Below are 22771 nucleotides of genomic sequence, written 5' to 3'. Positions count from 1 at the left end.
GTAAATTTTTAATACTTGTCTTATAATGTAAACAACATTATTAATAAGAAAATGCTTACACAAAGAAAATCTCTTTTTATTTTTATTTATTCTATCACACTTGTTTTTTTATATTTTTAAAATACGGTATTACTAGTAAGTAAGTTTACATTATAAGACAAATTAGAAAAAGTGGTGTGTACAGAGATTTATATTATCATAATATAGCACACAAAAAAAACTATTTCTCAAACATTCAGCTTCCTTTGCAATCTGCAGAACGGTGAAAAAACCAAAAAAATATGTTCTTAGTTTCAATATAATCTCCAACTTGACTCCTTAAACTTAGCCCATCAACCAGCATTAGAGCAGTGTGGCGAGTTTAAGCTCCAGGCCCAGCCTATTTTGTATCTCCGTGGATAATAAACTTTGTTAGAAACCGGTATTAACAGGATACTAATGGTCATCACTTCGCTGATATACAGCTACTTCGCAAATTTGAATGTGTAAAAAAAAACATACATATATTAGTTGAAGAAGAATCATTTCTGATTAATTTCACTTTGGATAAAATAATTTTATGAGGCCGTAAATAGTACTCTCCACACATAATTATAAGGGTATATCCACACTTTCACTTCACTTCACTTCACTTTTCACAACAGCACGGTAACAGCCCATTATATGATGAGCTCCGGTGCTGTGAAGGCCGAAGGCTAGCTAAGCGCTGAGTAGGCTGGTGGGGGCGGGGAGGAAGCCCGAGTAGGTAGCAGTACAGCGATGTGGTAGGGCGGCGGGGCTTCCGAGCCTGCCCCGGTCGTGGCTATGGTTTGTGGCACTATGGGGTCACGTTCGGGCCGACTGAGTATCGTCAGGGTTATGTCTTCGGTGGGCTCCGATACTGTCACCTGAAAATAGTTTATTTAACATTTTTATCTCTGTGAGAATATGAGATACAGAAATGAGGTTTTATGTTGAGGGGCATTTTCGCCCATCGGCTACTTGATAAATTTTATTTAGAAGTAAACATCAAATAAAAAAAAATTAATTAATTAATTAATAAACTATTATTGTACACCACATAAACATATGGAAAAATTGTAAATAAAAATTGAAAGAAAAGTATACAGTTTGGCGGCCTTATCGCTGTTCATTACATAGCGATCTCTTCCAGGCAACCAAAGGCATAAAACACAGCTCAAGATGTGAAATAAACATATATATTTGCATATATACCTATATATACATAAATAATAATACATAAAATTAATTTACTAAAAAATTCACACTAAATACTCTTTGAACACAGGAAAAGAAGTTTATATCTTTTTCCGTATAGGGTAGACGCGCCCAGTGAACCAAAATGAACGAGTACTCATATAAAGGTTTATTAAGAGTATAGCACCTGGAGTTATCTAAAAGTTACGTGAAACGTAATCTCGTAAAAATTAAAAAGTAACTTTGACGCCATCAAATATTTAAACGTAGGTAGAAAATCTCACAAATGGCACAGATACTGTGGCAGTCTCTACGTTAACAAACTAGATGGCGCCATAGATCCTACATCGCGCGATGGAAGTTGCCTCACATGAGGGCCATACATACAACTTCCAAAGATGAATGGTAAAACCAAGTCTGAAAAGTCCGAGTCCTCGCAGAAGGCACCCCTGGGTCGACGTACTCTCTTCCCCCCTATGTTGTCGCAGCCAGCGCGCAGACTACGCAGTTCACCCAGGCCACGGTGGGAACAGTGTAGTAGTGTCGTAGTGTCGTAGTGTAGTACTGTTGTAGTGTAGTAGTGTCGTGGGGCCGTAGTGTAGTCCTTCCCCCTTAATACATTGAATATTTTGGTGAACCACGTTGATATAATTAGATTTAGATTTTTTATTATTAGTTTTAATTACTTGCAAATTGTACGATCCTTTGATATAATTTATTTTTTCTATGCTGGAGAAAGTCTCAGTTGTCTGTTTATCTAAGCAAGAAGAAGAAGTGGTACCGTAGTGTAGTGATGCTGTAGTGTAGTGGTGCTGTAGTGTAGTAGTGTCGTAGTGTAGTCAGTGGCGTGCACTGGGTTTCTTGCCAGGGTATGCATACAGCAGGAAAATTGCATAAAATGTAAAAAATCCTCCTCTTATACGGGCTATATTTCAATTTTAGGGTATGCAGTGCTTTTGTGCATGTATGAAGTGCACGCCACTGAGTGTAGTAGTGACGTAGTGTCGTAGTCTGTAGTATAGTGGTGTCGTAGTGTAGTAGTATAGTAGAGTCGTAGAGTAGTAGTGCCGTAGTATCGTGATGCCGTAGTGTAGTGGTGCTGTATTGTAGTAGAAGTGTAGTAGTAGTGTCGTTGTGTAGTATGGGTGGGGGCCGCACTGACCTCCCGGGCGTCGGCGCTGCGCACGGGCGTGCGCGGCAGCGGGCGGCGCGCGGTGGAGGACACGCGCTCGGGCGTGCGCGGCGGCGGGCCGGGGCGCGCGCGGCACACGGCCAGCGCGCAGCCCACGCAGCTTACGCAGGCCACGGCGGCGCACAGCACGCCCACGCCCAGCTCGCCGCCCGCCGGCGCCGCGCCGCGCACCAGCTGCAACACACGCGCACTAAGAACCCAGCGGATCCAGGTAAGTTAGCATTGCAGAACATAAACCGTGTATTTAACTCGAGTAGACTGTAGGCATGATGACTAATTTAGAAAAAAACAGCTCTAAGATGTTCGGAAGTATCTACTATATCCAAGAAAATATCTCTATTTTGCAGAAATTAAAGATTTTGTTGATATAAATTGCAAATTATATTTTAAAGCAGAGATTTTGAAGTTCAAGCGTTAAAAAATGATTTTTATATAGAAGTGACGTCATCATTTTGTATTCGGCGTTTCCACTGTCATGGCGGAATTCAAAGTATTTCAAAAAAGGCACAACGACCACATCTCAGGCGTATCTTACATGTTGAAATACTATCTGTAAGTACCTAATATCATAGCTTTGTATTTTTTATTAAAATGAAGGCTTAGTATCTGATTTATTGTTGTAGGTGTAGACTATATAGCAGTACGCTACATCCCGTAATTAGCGTGGGTGAAGCCGCAGAGCACATCTAGTTTTTATTATGAAGAGGTCCAAAAATTGTTCTCTATGTACGTTTCAATAACGGAGCAACCGCACACAACATTTATAACACACAAATGGAAAATGCACTACAAATAATAGAAGGAAACTCATTTCACATATATACATTTTATAAATATATGTGAATATGCGTGTGTGAATTACATCCCAAAATAAGAAATACAAAAAATAATGTCAAAACTTCAAAAAAAAAGGGAAAAATTACCTGTCTATCGAAATAGTATTTAGCTCCAGCTAAGAACACAGTGGCGAGAGCAAAGGACACCAGCATACCAAACTTCAGGTGTGGTGCCATCATGGGGGAATGGTGGAGCCCCAGGGCTGCGGTCCTCAGTAGAGTGTCGGGAGTTACGCTACGCGCGGCGGCGAGGCTGGCTATCGTCGGTTGAGGAGGCTCAGGTGGGATCTCCACATAAAGGCTGTTTTCTTCGTTCTGACGTCTGCTCGAGTGCACCGCTGGCATTGGCGGAGGTCTTCGAATAAAAATAAATAACTACATATTAACATTTGTAAAATTCAAAATTCATTTATTTCAAGTAGGCCTGATTTATAAGCACTTTTGAAACGTCAAGTCAGTCTGTTTGTAGTATTTTATAGTTTAACAATCTAAAGAATTTTTCTGTTTTGTGAGAGATGAGAGCGGAGTGGCCTGCTTCCAATAAGCAGCCTTGTCCTTAAGGAATTCATCAATCGTGTTTTAACCACGATTGATTTATTAATTGTTCAGATACAAGATTTGAACGAACATATTTTTTATTTGATTTGATATTTTTAGTTCATTGTAATTTTAGTTTCATTTAATTGATTTTCTAATCGTCTTTATTAGTTTATCTTTACTGTATATTCTGTTTTTCTTTAATGTTTGGTGTGGAGTATAAAGGTTGAAGAAATTATAAATTAAAACACATACAGATTCTTCTGCTTTCGGCGGAGAATAGCAAATTAAGCTTAATTTTATAATATATCACGGAATTACGCAAAGTAACGCATGCTTCTATCCAATATGTTATGTTATTATTAGGTACAAAAATAGGTTCTTCTGGATTTCCAACCCGATACAAGCCAACCTAGAATATTTCTTAATAGACTGACATTTAATAGAATTAATATATCTCGGAAGATTACGACATGGTTGCGATTCCAAACCTATCTCGTATTAACCATATGTTCAAATTATATGCAGTAAAAGGGAAAAGTCTTTTGTTTTAAATACTTAAGACGTTTACGATTAGACGGTGACGATTTGCTTATATTGATAAGAATTCATAATTTTTTTATAACATGACTAATAAACATGACCCAATTGATTTTAATTAATTTTTAAATATAAACAATTAATTTTTATTACTTAAATATAATGGTTATACATATGCTATCACGGACTTTTACTTTTTTTTTTGTAGGAATTTTCAAGCTCTACTTCTCTGTAGAACTCAATCATATATCTCTCACCGTTAAGGCAGCGTTCATAAGAAACGATTTCGATCGACCGTTTTTTCTCCGACTTACTTTGTAAATCCGACTCCCAGGAAAAGTTCTTTTCAGTTTTCAGGTTAATATATAGCCTATGACACTCCACAATAACGTAGCTTTCTTTTGGTGAAATAATTTTGAAAATCAAACGTCAGAAACTCACAAACGTTACCTCTTTATAATATTAGTATAGATAAATATTTACAACTGTAGAAGAAGTTTGTTGCTAGGCCTGCATTGGCTAAGGGGCATTAACCTCGAAGTCATACTTACTTATGAAAATCATTAAAGTTTTGGATAGGGGCAATAGGCATACCAGGACCACAGTTACGGATAAGAGTAAGCAAATCACCCATAGTGGCGGAGCGGACGTGATCGGCGCGGCCCGCAGTCGACGGGTGCGAAGCGGTGCACCGGCGCCGCCATGCCCTTACGCCCCGCAGCCGCGCATACGCGCCCACGAGACCTCCCCACGCCTGCAATACCACACATCTGACAGTTGACACCACCCCACCTATGAAGTATCTAATACCTACTATGGGTACGCTAAGTGGGCAGATGATACAAAATGGAGATAATCTCCAGTAAGAGTTATGAACAAAATTAATTTAGGCTTTTTATACATTTAAAAATCCTTTAAGTCTTTAATTAATGAATGAATAAATGAATGAATGAATGAATGAATGAATGAATGAATGAATACACTTTTATTGTACACCACAGAGAAAACTTACAGAGATACAAATACAACAGCACAATAAGGTAGAACGTACAATTTGGCGGCCTTATCGCTAAATAGCGATCTCTTCCAGGCCACCAAAGGCATACAAGAATATGTTATAAGAAATAAGTAGGTGGTACAACAAAGAAAATTATATATTAGGACTTAAAACTAAATTAACATAAAAAAAAAAAACATAAAACATAGGTCATACTAAACATAACATATTAAAGATATGTACAAAAATATAAAATATATTCCATACATATATACAAACATATAAACATACAAATACGCTACTATAAATACTTAATTAAAAAATAAATAAAAAAAAATATAAAATAAAAAAATTAATAAAATAAAAGAACCCTCAAAAAATATGTAGAAAACGTTAAGTCTTTAATGTTTTTTCTCAAGAGTCAAAAAATTCTTTATTTAAGTAGGCCCTTAGATGACACTTCTGATGCGTAAATTGCATGAGAAATTTGTATTTGGTAGTGAGATGATGGCGATAACTATATTAGCAAACTTAAAACTAAAGCTATGGAACCCATCCATACGCACTCTGGTCTAAGAAGAAGAACATAACAAACTTAGCCTGGTGTTCCTTACTGATATCACCATCTCACATTCCTATTAAAGATTTTAAATTGAAATGCAATGTGGATAGAGCAATAATTCACACCCATCATTTATTTTCTCATTTTATCAATTACATAGTCTTTACACTATAATAGGACTTTTCTATAAGCATATGCTTAATACTAACTTGAAACTTTTTAAGAGACATCTCCAAGATGTCAAGGGGTTTGTAAAATTGTATGAAATTTCCTTTAAACAATTATTAATCAAGAATATTGGAAGTTGTTTCTTTCATCTATATGCTTCTAATGTTCAAATTATTAATTAATTATTCATCATCAGTACGCCATATCTGATTCCTGTCATAATTTGTTCTTTTATGCATATCTTTATATATATATTTCTTGTGTGCGTGTGTATGTCACTGAATAATAATCTAGGAGGACTAGATGGCTGGACTGATTTAAATGAATTTTTCGGTATGCGTTTGGGTGGCACCCTGGATTGTTTAGATTCACAAATCAGCCCGACAGATGGCGCTGGAGACAACTAGTAACTTATATAAAACAATTTCAATGTTTGACATCTGCCAGGCGTCCCGTGACAGTTCACACATTTTAGCTATAAACTTTTTTTATTATTTATTTATTTATTCCCTAACACTCATAGTCCAATGGAACATCAGCTCCAACACAACCAGAAAGCAATCAGGCACAGGAAAAGCAGCTTAATGCTACTTTAGAAATTTTTAGTGCCAGCCTCGAATTTGGAAACCCAACTCAACTAACCGAAGTTGGGGATTGAACCCAGGCCCTCGTGATCTGCAGTGAACATGCTGACCATTAGACCAACGAGGCAGTTATTTTGTGAAAAACGGTACGAAACGCGGACAAAGTTGCGGGTATTACACCAACTCAAAAACTATGCAACTATACTGTGCAGTCTTACCGGCTGACAAAGAGGATGGTACGCGGTGGCGGCCGCTGTAAGCGCACTGGCGTTTGTCGATCCAGAAATGCATCGGAGCTTCGCCGGAGGCTGCACTTCACGGAATATTGCAATTTGTACACCCAAAGCCACAACTACCTATTCCGCTGAACCTACCTCAAAGTGCGAACCTCATCATCATTTCACTATACCACTTTTTTCATTTTCAAAACACTTCCTATTTGTGCATAAAATTTATTTGAACAGTAAGTTTATTTTCGCTTAATTTTATAAAACATGAAATATTAATAAAACCACAAACACTCAACAAAGATGTTTCAGTCTATTTATTCCTACAATATGTACAAAGTTATTCACATACAAGCGATTCATTATTCACTGTTTTCTTCTTTATTAAATAGCAATTTATTAATTAATCTTCACTTTTCTGATCATTTTTCTTATTTTCAAATCGGAGATGAAGATGAACTTGACAGACATTTGTGGGCGAGGTGTAGGCGGGGTGCGCGAAAGCAAAACAAACAGTAATACCAACATTGAACTTTGAGGGAAAATCAATAAAAGTCTGCGTTATTTTTCTTTATCAGAATTTCTAAATGTTTGCACTTTTATCTTTGAATAAATACATTCCTAATATTAATATTTTAAAATGCCTTTAAATGCAGACATATTTAAACCACAGAGTGATATCTATTTAACCCTTTGTAAAATTTAATTCAAAGACATTTTTTAAATTTGCCGCTATTCGTGACCTACAAAATAGGAAATCAGAACCGGCGGGCGCGGAACGTTTCCGGAATTTTCTCGACAAGTAAGACGAACATCCAATCGTTCAGAAATACAAAATTTTTGTTGAATTGTGTAACAAATAAAATAATTACTAAAATTATTATTGGTTAATACTTTTATTTAACATATTTAAATCCAGTTATTAAAGGTTACAATTTACTTCATAAACTCTTTTTTATATTAGTATAACTAATAAAAAAAGAGATAAGTAATAACTGAAGGTTCGATCCTCATAGTCTATCCGCTAGTTCATAGAGCATTCAGTTTTATTTATTTTCTAGAAGTAAGAATTGCTTTTGTAGGTAGGTACTTTAAAAGTTCAAAGTGACATTTGCCAAATAGAATTTTGAGTTGTTGATTCGTAAAACGTATTTTGACAAAATTTCAATTCAATTCAACAAGAAAATATATTTTATTTTCTTCACTTTCGTCCTGAAATTTGTTGAGTTTATCTTCATTAATTACAGTTGGTGTAACCGCTGGTGCCTGAATTATTTTAAGTGCAACAAAACAGTAAACTCGTATGTTGCAGTATTGACCAACTTCAAAATAGAGATAGATTGCATTTTGCAATCACAATGTTGGTTCCTCCCATGAGCGTTGAGACTAGTGGTATTAAAAGAGAACGTTATGCCAAGTCATATTGCTCCTGTTGGAATATTAAGAAGTTGCCAATCTCGTGCACAGAGATAAAAGGTTGTTTTTGCGGCGAAGACAATGATGGTAAGTTTTTCCTATGTCTCAAGAAATTATAATGTAAGCAGGCTTTGTATGCGATTTGATTTGGATGTAAAAATTAACTAACAGACCAGTTTTCCATTCTATGATTTGAACCCATGAACAAACTCTTTATTTATTTATTTTTCTCAAATATGCTGGGAAATTGCACCATTAGTTCGACAATCTTCCTCGAGATTGCTGCACTGGCAATATACATGCAAGCAGCGGCCAACAAAAATTGTATGAAAATCCATATCTGTTGTGGTTTAGGGGTCAAAATAGATTAAATAGGTAACTCATATCTGGTGTGCTTTTTAATCTTTTACTCCAATATGGCAACCAGGCAGGTAACTTTTCAATATTAAAATAAAACAGTTTTGAACTATCTTGCTAATAGAAAGCTGTTAAAAAATTAATAACTTTAAACACCTCAGCCTTTTTCAGAATGTTAGTAAATTAATCTTTTTATTCTTGTATAGTTTTCGACTGGAAATGGATAACACATCCATTAAGTGAGTCTAGCTGGGTGGTTGTAAATGAAGACCAGAAGCAGGTCACCTTCCACCCCATGTACAGTTTGGGAACTGCGGCTGCTAAGGGGGACACCCCTTTCTTGCACAATTATCACTACTACTGGGAAGTGAAGATGCTTACCCATACTTATGGCACAGATATTGTGAGTAGCTTAACAGGGTTGCATGTTACTTTTACACCTAAAAATGTTTAGTACAATGTCACTATTGTCATCACTTCAATCAATTAACGTCCACTGCTGGACATAGGTCTGTTGAACTGCAGTTATAAAATAAATAAAATAAAATATATAATATATAATTACATAAAATTAAAAATTTTAAAAGAAGGCCAGTGTGTATATGTATGTATATTCATAAAAATATGTTTAAATTTAAGAAAAAATTTGACTGCAATCATTTGAACATTAGAAGTAAGAATAACATAAAATTCATAATCCATTTTAATGAAATTGCATACAATTTTACACTAAACTCATTCATCTTCTTGAGGATTCCAAAGATTATTGTACTGAGAGACTTGGAGATGTCTCTTACAAAGCTCAAACTTTTGTTCATAAGCTTATAGAAAAGCCTTATTATAGTAAAAAGGACTTTGAATTAAATGAAAAAGCTTGGGTGTAAATTATAGCCAACCAGGTTGCTCTTCTTATAATTTTAGACAAAATGTGAGATAGTGATGAAACAAGAGAACACCTGGCCAAGTTTGTTGTGGATTTCTTCTTAGACCACAATACATTTGGAACCCACCATGTAGCTATAGTTTTGTTTATGAATATGGTTATCGCCATCATTTATCTACCGTGTACACGTTTCTTGTGTAATATACGCATCATAAGTGCTGTGTCTACTTAAGTAAAGATATTTTTGACTTTGACGTTGCATTAGGGAGTTTCAAAACCCAAAGTCCCAGCAACTTGTTCTATGTCGGCATCAACTTTACCTTATATTGTAATGAACAGACAATCTGGAAATTGAAGCACAAATAAGATATAGCGATCAGCGAAAGCTGCTTAGTGTAACACTTACACGTATACATTTTTATTTACAGATGGTAGGCGTTGGTTCGGGCAAATCAAAGTTGACAATGAATACATCAAACTTAGACGTAAAATTCGCATCGCTACTGGGTCAAGACGGAGAGTCGTACGGGCTGTCGTACAAGGGCAGAGTTTGGCACAACGCGCAATTCTCGGAGGATACCGACGGCTTCGGTTTCGGAAGCATTGTGGGCGTGCGCGTCGACTTTTGGCAGGGCACACTGCAGTTCTACCTTAACAGAAAGCCACAAGGTACATTTTTGCATAAAGAAAATTATTTTACAGTATTTTATAAAATAAATAAATAAATATACTACGACAATACACACATCGCCATCTAGCCCCAAAGTAAGCTTAGCTTGTGTTATGGGTACTAAGATGCCTAATGAATATTTTTATGAATTATATACTTAAATACTTAGAATATACATATAAACAGACACTGAAAAACATTCATGCTCATTACACAAACATTTTTCAGTAATGGGAATCGGCCCACGGCCTTGGGCGCAGAAAGCAGGGTCGCTGCAAACTGCGGCCGTCAAAAGTGTATAACTCGCCAATCGGCCGTAAAAGTGGGTAAATGACCAAACTTTTGATAACAAGAAATTCATATTAAAGTAATAATTGATGAACCAAGCAGACGGCCCACCTGATGCTAGAAAACTCATCTTTTAAAATGCCGTAGATCAATCAATCAAAAATACTTTATTGCACACAAGAACAAAACAGAACAGAATAAAGAAGAACAAAGGTACAAGTATTTTAAATTTCCGTAACAAAGGCGGCCTTGTCACTTATGGTGATTTCTTCCAGGCAACCATTATGACAAATTGACCCACATATGAATCCTTATAGCGGGGCGCAAAGGTCTAAAAATATATATTTAGATGTGTTTACGATAGAATTTGCACTGTTAATAATTGTGCCAACCCTAAAATAGTGCATAATGGTGTTGCTGATTAAGACAAAAAATATTTATCTTATAACTTGCATGAAAACATACACAGTGTTTAAATATTTATTAAGGTTTAACGTTACTTTTATAGTATAAGAGTTAACCCCATCAGCGTCATAATCTTTTTTACAAGTTTTATTTGCAAATAAACTTGTGAAATTATAGATATTACATAAATGTTAAGATCTATGGTTTTTCACAAGTTTCTCATAGTTGTAAGTTTAAAAATATAATGTTAATTATGATGATTAAGACAACAAATATTTATCTTTTTACTTGCATGAAAACATACGTATTGTTCTAATATTTATTAAGGTTTAACGTTACTTTTATAGTATAAGTGTTAACCCCATCGTAATCATAAGCATCCTAATCTTTTTTGCAAGTTTTATTTCCAAAAAAGTTGTGAAATTATAGATGTTACATAAATGTTAAGATCTATGGTTTTTCACAAGTTTCCCATAGTTGTAAGTTTAAAAATATATTGTTATTATGATGATTATAACTTTCAACTTTAAATAATTATAAAAGCCCTTGACTGCAATCTCACCTAGTGAGTGATGAGACTCTTAAGATGTTAGCGGGCTAACCTGCTCGCGAGTATGGCAGTCATACCCCTTATCGGTTTCTACGCGACATCGCACCGGAGCGCTTAATCGCTTAAAGGCACGTCTTTGTAAAGGGTAAAAAATTAAACCAAAATGTTTGTCTATGTGTAGGTATATAACATCGGCATGCATTAAATTTAAAGACTGACTGTGTATTAAAAAAAATAGTGACGAAATGAGAGGCTGTTTAAAGTTGTCTATTCTAAATGACTTTACCGCCCGCGGGGCGGTAATAAGGCGTTTTCCACCCGCAGTTTTGATAAAGAACGGCAATTTTCCGAACATAAGATATGATATTTTTTATATTCTTTTGCATGAATATGTATGATGGTGGGCTCCTAAAACATCACGCGTGCGGATTTAGTTTTATCTATGCGTTGCAGTGACGCATTGAAATAATCTGTGCTTATGACAACTGATAGGGATATTGTGCAATATTGCACAGGTCGCGTGGGTATAGCCAATTTTTGAATAAGTGTATTTCACAAGGAATAATCTTGAAATATTTCAAAAGTAGCATATTATTTTTGCCACACATTCAAAACAAAACATTATAACAACCTTACTTATGACAACCCTAGTTAAAAGAATGACACGCGCGAAATACCTGCGAGATTAACTAAGTGACAGGAGTCGCTTGATTTTAATTTTGCATGTGATATATCTATGCTGTATATGTGTGCCGCTTCTATCAAATCGCCAAAATGGCCTTCAAAAGAAGCCGATGGAGACGGTATGCCAACGCGAAGTTGAGATATCACCAGGACCACGATCTTCAGTGGTGAAGAAACGACCGGAGAGAGAGATATCTGTGCTATGCTATGCTATGGTTTACTCAAAAACTATTGGCGTAACGGTTTCAGAGATATGTCTCAGAGACAGTGAATAATATACCTCTAAAACCTGTGAAGTAATATTTCGATTTTCATTTATGTATATACAACGTGTATATATCTTTTCCATGTAGGCTCGATAGCATTTTTCCCTGAATTGTTGAGGTACCTTGCCGTGTCATGGCTGAAGTAAGGCCTTGTAACTATAGTATATAGCTAAAGATTAATAATAACTAAACTATTAATTTTGGTATTGATAACAAAAAACTTAGCAACTGATACGCAGAGGTTTCGGTTGTTCAGGCGGTATAAAATTATGTTTATATAGGCGTGACGTCATAATTTTGAGTTCAGCGTTTCACCTGTCATGGCGGATCGCTAGATTTGGCAGAGTAATTTATTGAAAATAAATACCAATTTCACTTCGAATATAAATAAAAATATGTTTTCACGATACATAAATCATAATACGAGTATTTATTATTTCATATTTATTTATTTTATTTTATTATTTGTGCAATTTTGTTTATGTATTTGTATTAAGCTATTTTAATGTAGGTTTATAATAATTTTACACCACCTGTCCGCTCTCGCTCTTCTTGTCCTAATCCAAAGGTTGAGAGGTAGATTTTCGCTACTAAACGAAAAAGGCCGCCTTTTGTGTTCTACTTCTGTCTTTGTATTTCTATTGTTCTTTTATTTTCCTAACTTCGTAGTGGTGTACAAATAAAGAGTAAAATAATAAATAATAATAATAAAATATCATCAATATATGACGACTGTATATAAAAATGTGATTAATTTTACTGTATGGAATAATTAAAATGTAATCATGGAAAGTCAATTAAAAATAACATAAATAATTAGAACTCTCTTACCGGGTAAGAGTATTTATCAGCCAACCAGTCACGTAATTTTGCCTTGAATTTCATAACTTGTAAATCTTGAATAGCTGTGGGCAATTTGTTGTAAATCAAAATCATATTGTGATAACATCTTTTAGAATTCTTTGCATCGTGCCTATTGCGCAGGAGTGTCGTTCTACAACCTGCGGCGGCACGCGGAATTGTTCCCCATTCTGTGCTCCACGGCCGCGCAGTCGTCAATGCGCCTCACGTACGCCGCGTCGTGGCGCGCATCGCTGCTGGTGGACGCCGCCAAGGTGCTGGCCGCAGGGCTTCGCGGCACCGACCTGCCGCCGGGCCTGCAGTTCACGCGCCGCTCGCATTTCTGGCTCACGCTGCCCTCTGGCGGTGAGTAGAACACTCCACGCTGCCCACTGGCGGTGAGTAGAATACTCTACGCTGCCCACTGGCGGTGAGTAGAACACTCCACGTGGCCCACTGGCGGTAAGTAGGACACACTCCACGCTGCCCACTGGCGGTGAGTAGAACACACTCCGCGCTGTCCACTGGCGGTGAGTAGAACACACTCCGCGCTGCCCACTGGCGGTGAGTAGAACACACTCCACGCTGCCCACTGGCGGTGAGTAGAACACTCCACGCTGCCCACTGGCGGTGAGTAGAACACACTCCACGCTGCCCACTGGCGGTGAGTAGAACACACTCCACGCTGCCCACTGGCGGTGAGTAGAACACACTCCACGCTGCCCACTGGGAGTGAGGCCAACACACACTCCACGCTGCACACTGGGAGTGAGGCCAACACACACCTCACACTACATAAAACTCATAATTCGTTTAAGGTAAATTGAATACAATTCTACAAGTAACTACCCATTGACATCTTGGAGATGTCTCTTAGAAAGTTCAAAGTTTGTATTCAACGTAAGCGTATAGTAAAGTCCTATTGTAGTATAAAGGACTAAGTAATCAATAAAAAAGCTTGGGTGTGAATTATTGCTCTAACTAAGTTGCTCTTCTAATAATTTTAAATAACAATGTGAGATGGTGATAACAAAAAAAAACGCAGAGTTGGTTGGGGACTTCTTCTCAGACCTTCTTAGACGCGTTTGGAACCCTCGTAGCTTTAGTTTTTAAGTTTACGAATGTGGTTATCGCCATCATCTCGCTACCGTGTAATTCTCATGTAATGTACGCATCAAAAGTGCCATCTATGGGCCCACTTGAATAAAGATATTTTTGACTTTGACTTGACTTTGACACTGCCCACTAGCAGTGGGGACAATACACTCACACACCTCCCACTGGTATTGAGGCCAACATACACTAACCCAGCCCACTGGTAGTGAGACCAAAACACACTCACGATGCCCACTCGTAGTGTCGCCGACAAACGCCATCAGGCTTCCAAGTACCGGACAACACACATCTTCACGCTGCAACTTATAGTGAGTCTGGCAAACACAGTCTCACTTCCCACTCGGGGTGATTATAACAAACAACATCGCACTTCCCACTGATAATGAGTCTAACAAACAGCTTACTTTGCCCACTGGCAGTGAGGCCAGAACACATTACGCTGCCCACTGACAGTGAGGTCAACACACCCTCGCGCTACCCACTGGTGGTTATCCCTGATATTCTAACACTGCCTACGGCTTCCTATATTATTTTCGTTATTCTGTTTCTAATCCCACTGATAATCCTCCCAGCTACTCTAAAGCAGAGAAAAGACCTGCGCCCAGCATTCGGACATTAATATACTGTCTTAAGGATGAAAATAACATCGTCATCATCATATCAACCCATTACGGCCCCACTACAGGGCAGGGGTCCCCTCCCACAATGAGAAGGTGTTAAGGCCGTAGTCCACCACGCTGGCCCAGTGCGGAGTGGTGAGCTCCACGAACCTTAAAGAAACATTATGTAGAACTCTCAGGCATGCAGGAAACAAGTTATATTTTAATTACTTACAACGCACTAAACTAAGAAAAGTTGGAAGTTGGAAAAGTTGGAAGTTGGAGTTCCGAAAGTGAAGTCGAGCTCCTACCCACTTGGTCTGGGTATCACCGCTTCTAGTGCGATGATATTTTAATAATTACATTTTATCCCAGATTGCGACAATGATGATCACGACCAAGAGGGCGAGAGCAGCTCTTCAAAGACAGAAGAAACAAACGTAAGTATCTTAAGAGTTCACAAGATATCTGTACACTCGACGGCGATGTACATATATGTACGGTGCGACGGTCGATTGTCGCAGTGGGCAGCGACCCTGCTTTCTGAGTCCAAGGCCGTGGGTTCGATTCCCACCACTGGAGAATGTTTGTGTGATGAATATGAATGTCTTTCAGTGGCTGGGTGTTTTTAAATATATTTCAACGGGTACATACCACGATAATATTTTAGGATCTGTCGACATTTATGCATTATATTTTTTTTTAGTCCTGTCATGACCACGATCCATGCAACTGGTTCGAAATATCGACTAATCCTAGAATATCATGGTACGTACCCGTTGAACTATATTTAAGAAATGTTGATTAACCACGAAAATTATGAAAATTAAACTTAATTTGCTATAGTCCGCGAAAAGCAGGAAAATCTGCATGGTGTATGTAATTTATAATTTCTTCAATCCTCATACTCCGCACCAAACAGATTTTCGACAATGTACCGACTACACACGCTTCCCTCCGAAACCGGAGCATCCTCAGGAGATGTTGACTTTACAATGGCTTAACAATTCCTTTCCGCAAAGTAAAGCCTGCTTATTTATTTATTTATTTCCTGCCTGCTTCTATCCAATAACAACGAAAATCTTAGTTTAAATCTATAGTCTGGGTGTTAATCTGTATATTATCAATGGCGTCTTGAATTCGAGCAAGCCCAGTTACCTAAAGGACAAATTTTACTCGACATGATGTCTAAGTCACCGTTCATGTTGTACTAAATGACAAAAAATATCAACTTATCTTAGAAAATCACTATGGTTAAAGTCAACACGCGAATTATGACTGGAAATTTCGATTAATAATTAGTAGGATAAAGAAGTTTCTATGCGCTGTTTGCCAAAATTACAAAATAAATCACAGAACTCCAAATGTGAATTCTGGTCTCTTTAATTTTAATAGAGGCTGGTAATTTATGTCATAACCAGACGCGTTCCAACCATTCTTTTCATTAGAAAAAAAAATGAAATACCAACTCAACAATTCATTAGACTGTCTTTTATGGGCTTAGTAAGAGAAATACACAAGGTTTCAGAGGTTGGTAACACTTCTGAGTGCTTTTTTAAAGTATGATTATGTAGCAGCTGGCAGCTGTGAAATAAAAAAATTATAAATAAATAAATAAATATACTACGACAATACACACATCGCCATCTAGCTCCAAAGTAAGCGTAGCTTTCTGAGCCCAAGGCTCAGAAAGCAGGGTTGCAAATTTACCCTTAATACGTAAAGTAATAACTTTGAACCCCTTTTTACGAAAACTGCGCAGACGGAGGAGTATGAAATTTCCACACTTACAGCTTATATATAGAGAAGAAGTGAATACTAATATGTTTTTATTTAAAAAAAAAACAGAACACACATTACCACGTATTTGACACACATACGCATATGTAGGTTTATAATAAATTTATTGAAATATAATTTTTTGGATTTGAAAAAAAGGCAAATTAACAGTGTCAGTGTCAGTGCCTTGGCAAAATCTGTGGTAATGGAAATATAGTCTTAGACAGTAAAACCTTAATAATGTTCAAAATAATTATTTAAATTAATTATGGTCGAATTTTGTACACTGCAAGACAACTAGTAATAATTAATTACCACGACTGAAGTAGCAGCCCATTGGAATGCTCTGACTGACGTCATGTCATTGCCAACGAATCCCGAGCCTTTTTTTTTATTAGTGGAGAACGAAAACTTTTTCATAAGAAGTAAGGCTGTGCCACAAATCTATATTAGGGCAATATTTATGCAACACATTTTATGTTATGTCAAGCCTTTTGTGACAGTTGATTTATCTCCAATACTTTACTTTACTAATAGAGAGTGGTGATGATTTTACATTATATGTCATACTATCATAATATGCATATCTCATGACACCCCTGTTTAGCCTGTTGTTGCGGTCATTTTCTATTCTCTATATATGAATTATGCCGTATATCACAAGCCGCACTTTATGAATTATGACTATCGACGAACCATTATATCGAGTACGTTATGTTTTTCCTAAGACTGGTGTGACGGTGTATGAAAATATTACCACGATATATCAGGACATGTTACTTGACTTTTCTTTGATACTTGATGAATTTTAAAAATTACAGAATAAAAGCATTGCTCTATGAGTTAGTTTTTTAATATTTTATCAAAATCATTGTCATTTTCAGTGTTCCTAATAAAGTCTAGCAGATGATTCAATATTTTTATAGACATTGCGTATGGACTTTGCTTGTGGAGTGCTAATTTTGAATAGGGGACATCTTTTCTTTTTATTTTGGACAAATTTGCAGATTTCATAGATACATATCGAGGGAAGAGTTTGTTTTATTTAAGTCAACTATTCGTATGCATTTTTTTTTTGTAATATGAATAGGTTTTGTACATTTGTGCAATTACCCCACAAAATAACGCCATATCTTATCCACGCTTAACTCGTAGGCGTAATATGCGGTTAATGCTGTTTTTTAATCCGTTGTCTTTTTTAGTTCCCTTAGTAGACTTTGGTCTGTAAATATTTACTAAAAAAAACTGTAATTTTAAATTAGACTGCTACTAACGATGGTAGTTTGCCCCCTGGTATCTACGTATCTCCCTCGCTCACACTAAATATTGGCGTCTCTTTCTCAGACCTTGTCATCCGGCATGAAGAGGCGACACTGGCAGATAGGCACCTGGAGCCAGTCCACAACATCCAGCTTGACATCACGCTCACGTGTCAACAATGACGTAACATAGGCCCATGACATACCGTGATATTTCGTAAAAATATCTATATTGACCATAACACCGGGTTTTATTGACATCATATACAATGGTGCCATTTCTGTTTAATATTTTTAGAGCTGCCGATTTATTTAAGAGATCTTTGTAAACAGAACTGGCTCTGATGTGTTGCATACTGTCAAATTAAAAATTAAACTCGTGACATACTTATTATGACATAAAGTGATAATATTTATATTAATCGCAGCACCAGTACGGCTAGCATGCGCGCCACGATATAATTATTTATAACCGTTATTTGTTTTATTTCTACGGAGATATAATATAGATAGAGTTAAATGGGTAAACATAACGTACTCGTGGCGCGCATACTAGCCCTACTGGTTTGACATAGAATGTGTTGCCAATGGTACATTATTAAATAATGACTCGAAATGAAATACTTATTATGACATAACGTGATGTATGTCCACCACGCTGGCCCAGTGCAGATTTGTGGACAATACACACCTTTGAGTAAATTATGGGGAAATCTCCGGCTTGCAGGGTTGATGAAGCAAGTGGTATTTTAATTGCTTAGAACGCACAAACCTTAGAGAAGTTTGAGGTGCGTGCTATGATTCGAATCCAGCCCCCCGATAGAGAAAATATCGAATATAACATGTTTAAGTGATAAACTATTCATTGTTTGTTGGAGACTGGTACAGCCATCTACCTATACTACCTATTTATGTTAGAACATTCCAAACCAAAGCTAACACTACCCGGTATTTAAAAATCGGTGAGGCTTCTCTTAAGATAGATATACAAAACACCTTTTCTTTCTTGTCTTTATGATAATTTTCTGCTGTTTACATGACTTTTTTTTTTGTGAATGTCATGGTCGCTTGTTATCGATTAACATATAAGTGAATGTGTAGAATATCGTACAAGTTTGTAACTGTATAAGGTGTATATGTATGTATATTGTTAGTGTCCTTAAGAAATAAATTAAAGAATAAGGCTAGGCTAAACTGTCTTCTTCAGATTGAAAAACTATACTAAATATCATAAATTATGCTTTTGTAAATAGGTTCTAAAATAAATATTTATTAATTTATTATGATTACTAAGATTAAAATTAAATTATAATAGCCTGTGATACGAAAACGATACATTTTCTTTTATTTTCATGACCTTTTGAAACGACACAGGCTCGCTTGACCAATTATTTTTTTCAAGTGTTGATGCAGTCTAAGATTTTAGTTGGCAGTTATATTTAACCCATAACCCCAATCGCTTTCCGTGACATCGTACCGGAACGCTAAATCCCTTAGCGATAAGTCTTTGTCGGTAGGGTGGTAATTAGCCACGGCCGAAGCCTCCCACCAGACCAGACCAGGGAAAGTACGGAAATAACAAATTCCCAAGAGAACTCCTGTCTGGAAGATATATACAACGTGTAAATGAAAACCGATATAATACTTCACAGGCTTTAGAGGTACATAGACTTAACTGTGAAGCCGAAAACCTAATAGTTTTTGAGTAAACCACTGACATAGTTTTCACCGAAAGCAATCAGATAAAGCCCTAACATCACATGCAAAGTTAAAATCATGAGACTCCTGCCACTTTATTAGGTACGCGTCGCGTAGCGTAGGTACTATGCGCGTGTGGGTAATTTATCTTCAATAGGGTTGCCATAAGCAACCACTTAAAATATTTTGAATTAGTTTGTATCGAAAAATAAATATGCTTCTTTTGATGTAATATTTATACAGGGCGATTCCTTATGAAATATACTTATGCATCCTTCAATATTATTTCGTACTTACGTTACACGTTGTATATATGCCTCCATAATATACATTATTTCAAGGACAACCTTTAGTGAAAGGACATACATAGTAACCGGGTTGATGAGACAATAAAATGAAAAAATCTTAATTCCTTACTAATATTATACATTGTTTATTTGTTTTCTTTCCTTTACGCCATAATAACAATAATAATAATAATAATTTATTCACAGGAATGTAGGAATTAAATAGTAACATTAAATAGAATCCAGTACTTTCTACCAGTTGGTGTATAAATATTTCACATTATCAAATATGTAACAGTAATGAGATTAAATTAAGGAACTTCTTAACAATTTAGTATAATTCAATAGATTCATAATTTAATTTCATTATATATGTTATAAATAGATCAAATTAAGTACATGTTAGCACGGAATTATGAATTGTCTTAAAATTGTCTGAAAGTAAACTAAGCAGATATTTCATTAGTTCTAATTAAAAAAAAAGAATAAAAATAAACTGTTATTTTGTTTTGTTTATCATATTAAGTCGTCATGTAAATATTCTGCAATATCATAATATGTAGTAACATTTATTTAGCATTAATTCGCATATGCGTTTCTGAAAAAGTTAATACTATTAATGTTTATATATTTGTCAGGTAGCTTATTAAAAATAGCAATTGCCATACAATAACTCTTGAAGAACACTCGTAATTTTTGGGGTAAAACATCCAGCTTATTTTATCTCCGAGCTCTTTCTCCCCTAAGTAGAAGTGTTTCATAAATATAAAGACAAGGTAGGGGGAGAAATTTATACTTTTTAACTAAAGGTCTACATGTCTCTAATGATCGCAATCCGCTAACGCGTGGATAATTATTAGATGGAGCCTGTAGATTTTAAGGATTAGTCTAAGCTTGTTGGTACATGATTTTTTCAGACCTTTAGAAATCCACTGATTTTTTATTTCTTTAATTATAAATTTTAGGGTAGCTTCAGGAAAACAAAGATCATAAAAGAGAGTAAAAAGTTCATGAAGATTATTAAAAGCCTTGTTAGTATCGCTTTTCAAAAATACCTCTTGAAAAGATAGTGCGGATACACATTGTATAAATTTTCGTATATTGTCTGTGGAATAGTCTCGCTTTTTTCTAACCACATACGCTCTTTAAAACATAATTTTATTCTTGCGTCTCACTATTTTAAACGATATGGTTTGTGCAGTTTCATGGTCTTATAGGGCAAGATAGTGTATATCTGATTTAGCATCAACAATATTACTATAAGGTCAATGCAGAATGATTTTCTTGTAGGCTTGGTAATAAAGATGATCAGGTTATAATTTGTAAGTATTGCGTTTAATTTATCAGAAAATTTGTTTATGATTAGAATGTTAATATTTCTTTTTTGTGTTTGGTTTTAGTATATACAATAAAAATTCTAATTTATCAAAGAATATTTCAACATTAGATCTGACTAAATATGCAACCAATAAACTTATTTTTTTGCAGTAGTTTATTAAAAGGATGGATGCCCGTTTTAAATAAACGGTGATTATATAATAAACCGTGCAAATTTTATGTATGTATAGGAATCTCCTTAGAGGCGTCAAAGAATAGATAATGAAATGACCACAGAGAATACAAAATGGCTGATTACATATTTTTTTCACAACCTACTCAATATGGTTATCAGAGAACTTTACTTCTTTCTGCAGTGCAATGTGTATTGTCTATCATCTTATTTAAACAACGTTTTTATTACTTTTTAGTGTACGAAGGAGACATTTTAAAATATTAAAAACAATAATAATCTCTTTGATCTTCGATTTGTTTTATTTATTATAATCCACTTGTTTTTATTATTTTTTTTTAAATATTCTTTTCCCGTAAAAAGTAATGAAAAGATTGTGTACATTATACGACGAGTAAGAACAAAATTGTTCACATAAATATACCTACTCAGTTTCTGTTTTTGTTTTCAGCTACGCGAGGTGCTCCCGACTCCATACATGCACGGTTTCTATGTGGACAGCGTCCACCACAATTACCCCGTCGTTATATGGGAGTAATGCGACAATTATATGGGGATATGACAATTATTCATAATATCTATATTTTTAGACCTTTTCTCATCTATATCTTGTTACCACTAGTTACGTATGAATTTACGATGGGTAGTTTAACATAAAATGCTCTGCCCTGTTATGGCCTTAGCTGCCGTTTATTTAAGACTCACCTTACTGCTTGTGTGTGACACCGACAACCACGCACTTCAGACCGGAACTTGCAACAATGCTGCTTAGCGACAGAAATAAACATGGCGATAATACTTCCCCGAACCAGCTCTATCACAAAAAGCTCTACGAGGTACCTTCTAGTAAAAAATTTTTTTTTTTAATAAAAAAAAAAAAAAAAAGGGTAGATACTTAAATGGTCAATGACTTAGCTAGAAATAATAAAACGCATAGCATCCTATATCGAATCGCACATATTTGCCTCCACATAAAATGATTAACTTTGACCCTGCGTCCACTTGCTGAGCTGCGATACAGCGACGACGACGCCTATTTCAAAATCCTTTAAGCCATTTATCTGTAATGCAAGCCGACTAGCTCTGTTTTTAACACACTAGATTGGCTGTCTTCATACATCATTATTAAATTCTGTTGCTACTTAGATCGCTCCATTTGCCATTCTAATGTCTCTGGAACTAAGAATAAAGTGTATTTAGATAGGTAATAATAGAAGTCAGGTTTTACGCCCGTTAAATAATAATCCTGGATTGTCAAATAGGCTTAGTTATTTGGTCGGTCCGAGTAAAAAAAATTAATCAAATAGACATAAGGCTATTACTG

The 22771-nt window shown here is 35.9% G+C and overlaps 2 protein-coding genes across 5 annotated transcripts; one reads left to right on the top strand and one right to left on the bottom strand.

Annotated features, from left to right (window-relative positions):
- Positions 1 to 241: 241 nt before the first annotated feature.
- On the bottom strand, positions 242 to 7024 carry LOC120628735. The gene is made up of 5 exons (XM_039897327.1): positions 6832 to 7024; positions 4933 to 5056; positions 3313 to 3580; positions 2360 to 2563; positions 242 to 887 (listed from the first exon to the last, which is right to left on the bottom strand). The coding sequence occupies exons 1-5, from the start codon at positions 6902 to 6904 to the stop codon at positions 696 to 698; spliced, it is 861 nt and encodes a 286-aa protein (XP_039753261.1). The 5' UTR covers positions 6905 to 7024; the 3' UTR covers positions 242 to 695.
- Positions 7025 to 7902: 878 nt separating this feature from the next.
- LOC120628734 (SPRY domain-containing SOCS box protein 3-like) lies at positions 7903 to 22243 on the top strand. 4 transcript variants are annotated; one of them, XM_039897325.1, is made up of 7 exons: positions 7903 to 7922; positions 8088 to 8343; positions 8820 to 9016; positions 9925 to 10165; positions 13344 to 13565; positions 15290 to 15354; positions 18038 to 19753. In XM_039897325.1, exons 2-7 carry the CDS (start codon positions 8199 to 8201, stop codon positions 18143 to 18145), a joined length of 978 nt encoding a protein of 325 aa, XP_039753259.1. In that variant the 5' UTR covers positions 7903 to 7922; positions 8088 to 8198; the 3' UTR covers positions 18146 to 19753. The 4 variants fall into 4 exon arrangements, 3 of the variants coding, with proteins under 3 accessions (XP_039753259.1, XP_039753260.1, XP_039753258.1); XR_005658973.1 differs by lacking the exon at positions 7903 to 7922 and having other exon boundaries at positions 7968 to 8343; positions 13344 to 13597; positions 18038 to 18106; XM_039897326.1 differs by lacking the exons at positions 7903 to 7922; positions 18038 to 19753 and adding an exon at positions 21899 to 22243 and having other exon boundaries at positions 7968 to 8343.
- Positions 22244 to 22771: the final 528 nt, after the last annotated feature.

This window comes from Pararge aegeria, chromosome 13 (assembly GCF_905163445.1).
Source record: "Pararge aegeria chromosome 13, ilParAegt1.1, whole genome shotgun sequence".
In the NCBI taxonomy this organism is placed as follows: Eukaryota; Metazoa; Arthropoda; class Insecta; order Lepidoptera; family Nymphalidae; genus Pararge; species Pararge aegeria.
This window is presented reverse-complemented; position numbering and strand designations above follow the sequence as displayed.

What these genes read in the sequence shown, in the direction of transcription:
- LOC120628735 (XM_039897327.1), bottom strand. Translation starts at nt 6,904, where the DNA reads ATGCATTTCTGGATCGACAAACGCCAGTGCGCTTACAGCGGCCGCCAC. An exon ending in CGTCCGCTCCGCCACTATGG is followed by an intron (nt 3,581 to 4,932) that starts GTGATTTGCTTA and finishes TTTTATTCGAAG; the next exon opens with ACCTCCGCCAATGCCAGCGG. An exon ending in GCAGCGCCGACGCCCGGGAG is followed by an intron (nt 888 to 2,359) that starts GTCAGTGCGGCC and finishes AACTATTTTCAG; the next exon opens with GTGACAGTATCGGAGCCCAC.
- LOC120628734 (XM_039897325.1), top strand. Translation starts at nt 8,199, where the DNA reads ATGTTGGTTCCTCCCATGAGCGTTGAGACTAGTGGTATTAAAAGAGAA. An exon ending in ATACTTATGGCACAGATATT is followed by an intron (nt 9,017 to 9,924) that starts GTGAGTAGCTTA and finishes TTTTATTTACAG; the next exon opens with ATGGTAGGCGTTGGTTCGGG. An exon ending in GCTCACGCTGCCCTCTGGCG is followed by an intron (nt 13,566 to 15,289) that starts GTGAGTAGAACA and finishes ATTTTATCCCAG; the next exon opens with ATTGCGACAATGATGATCAC.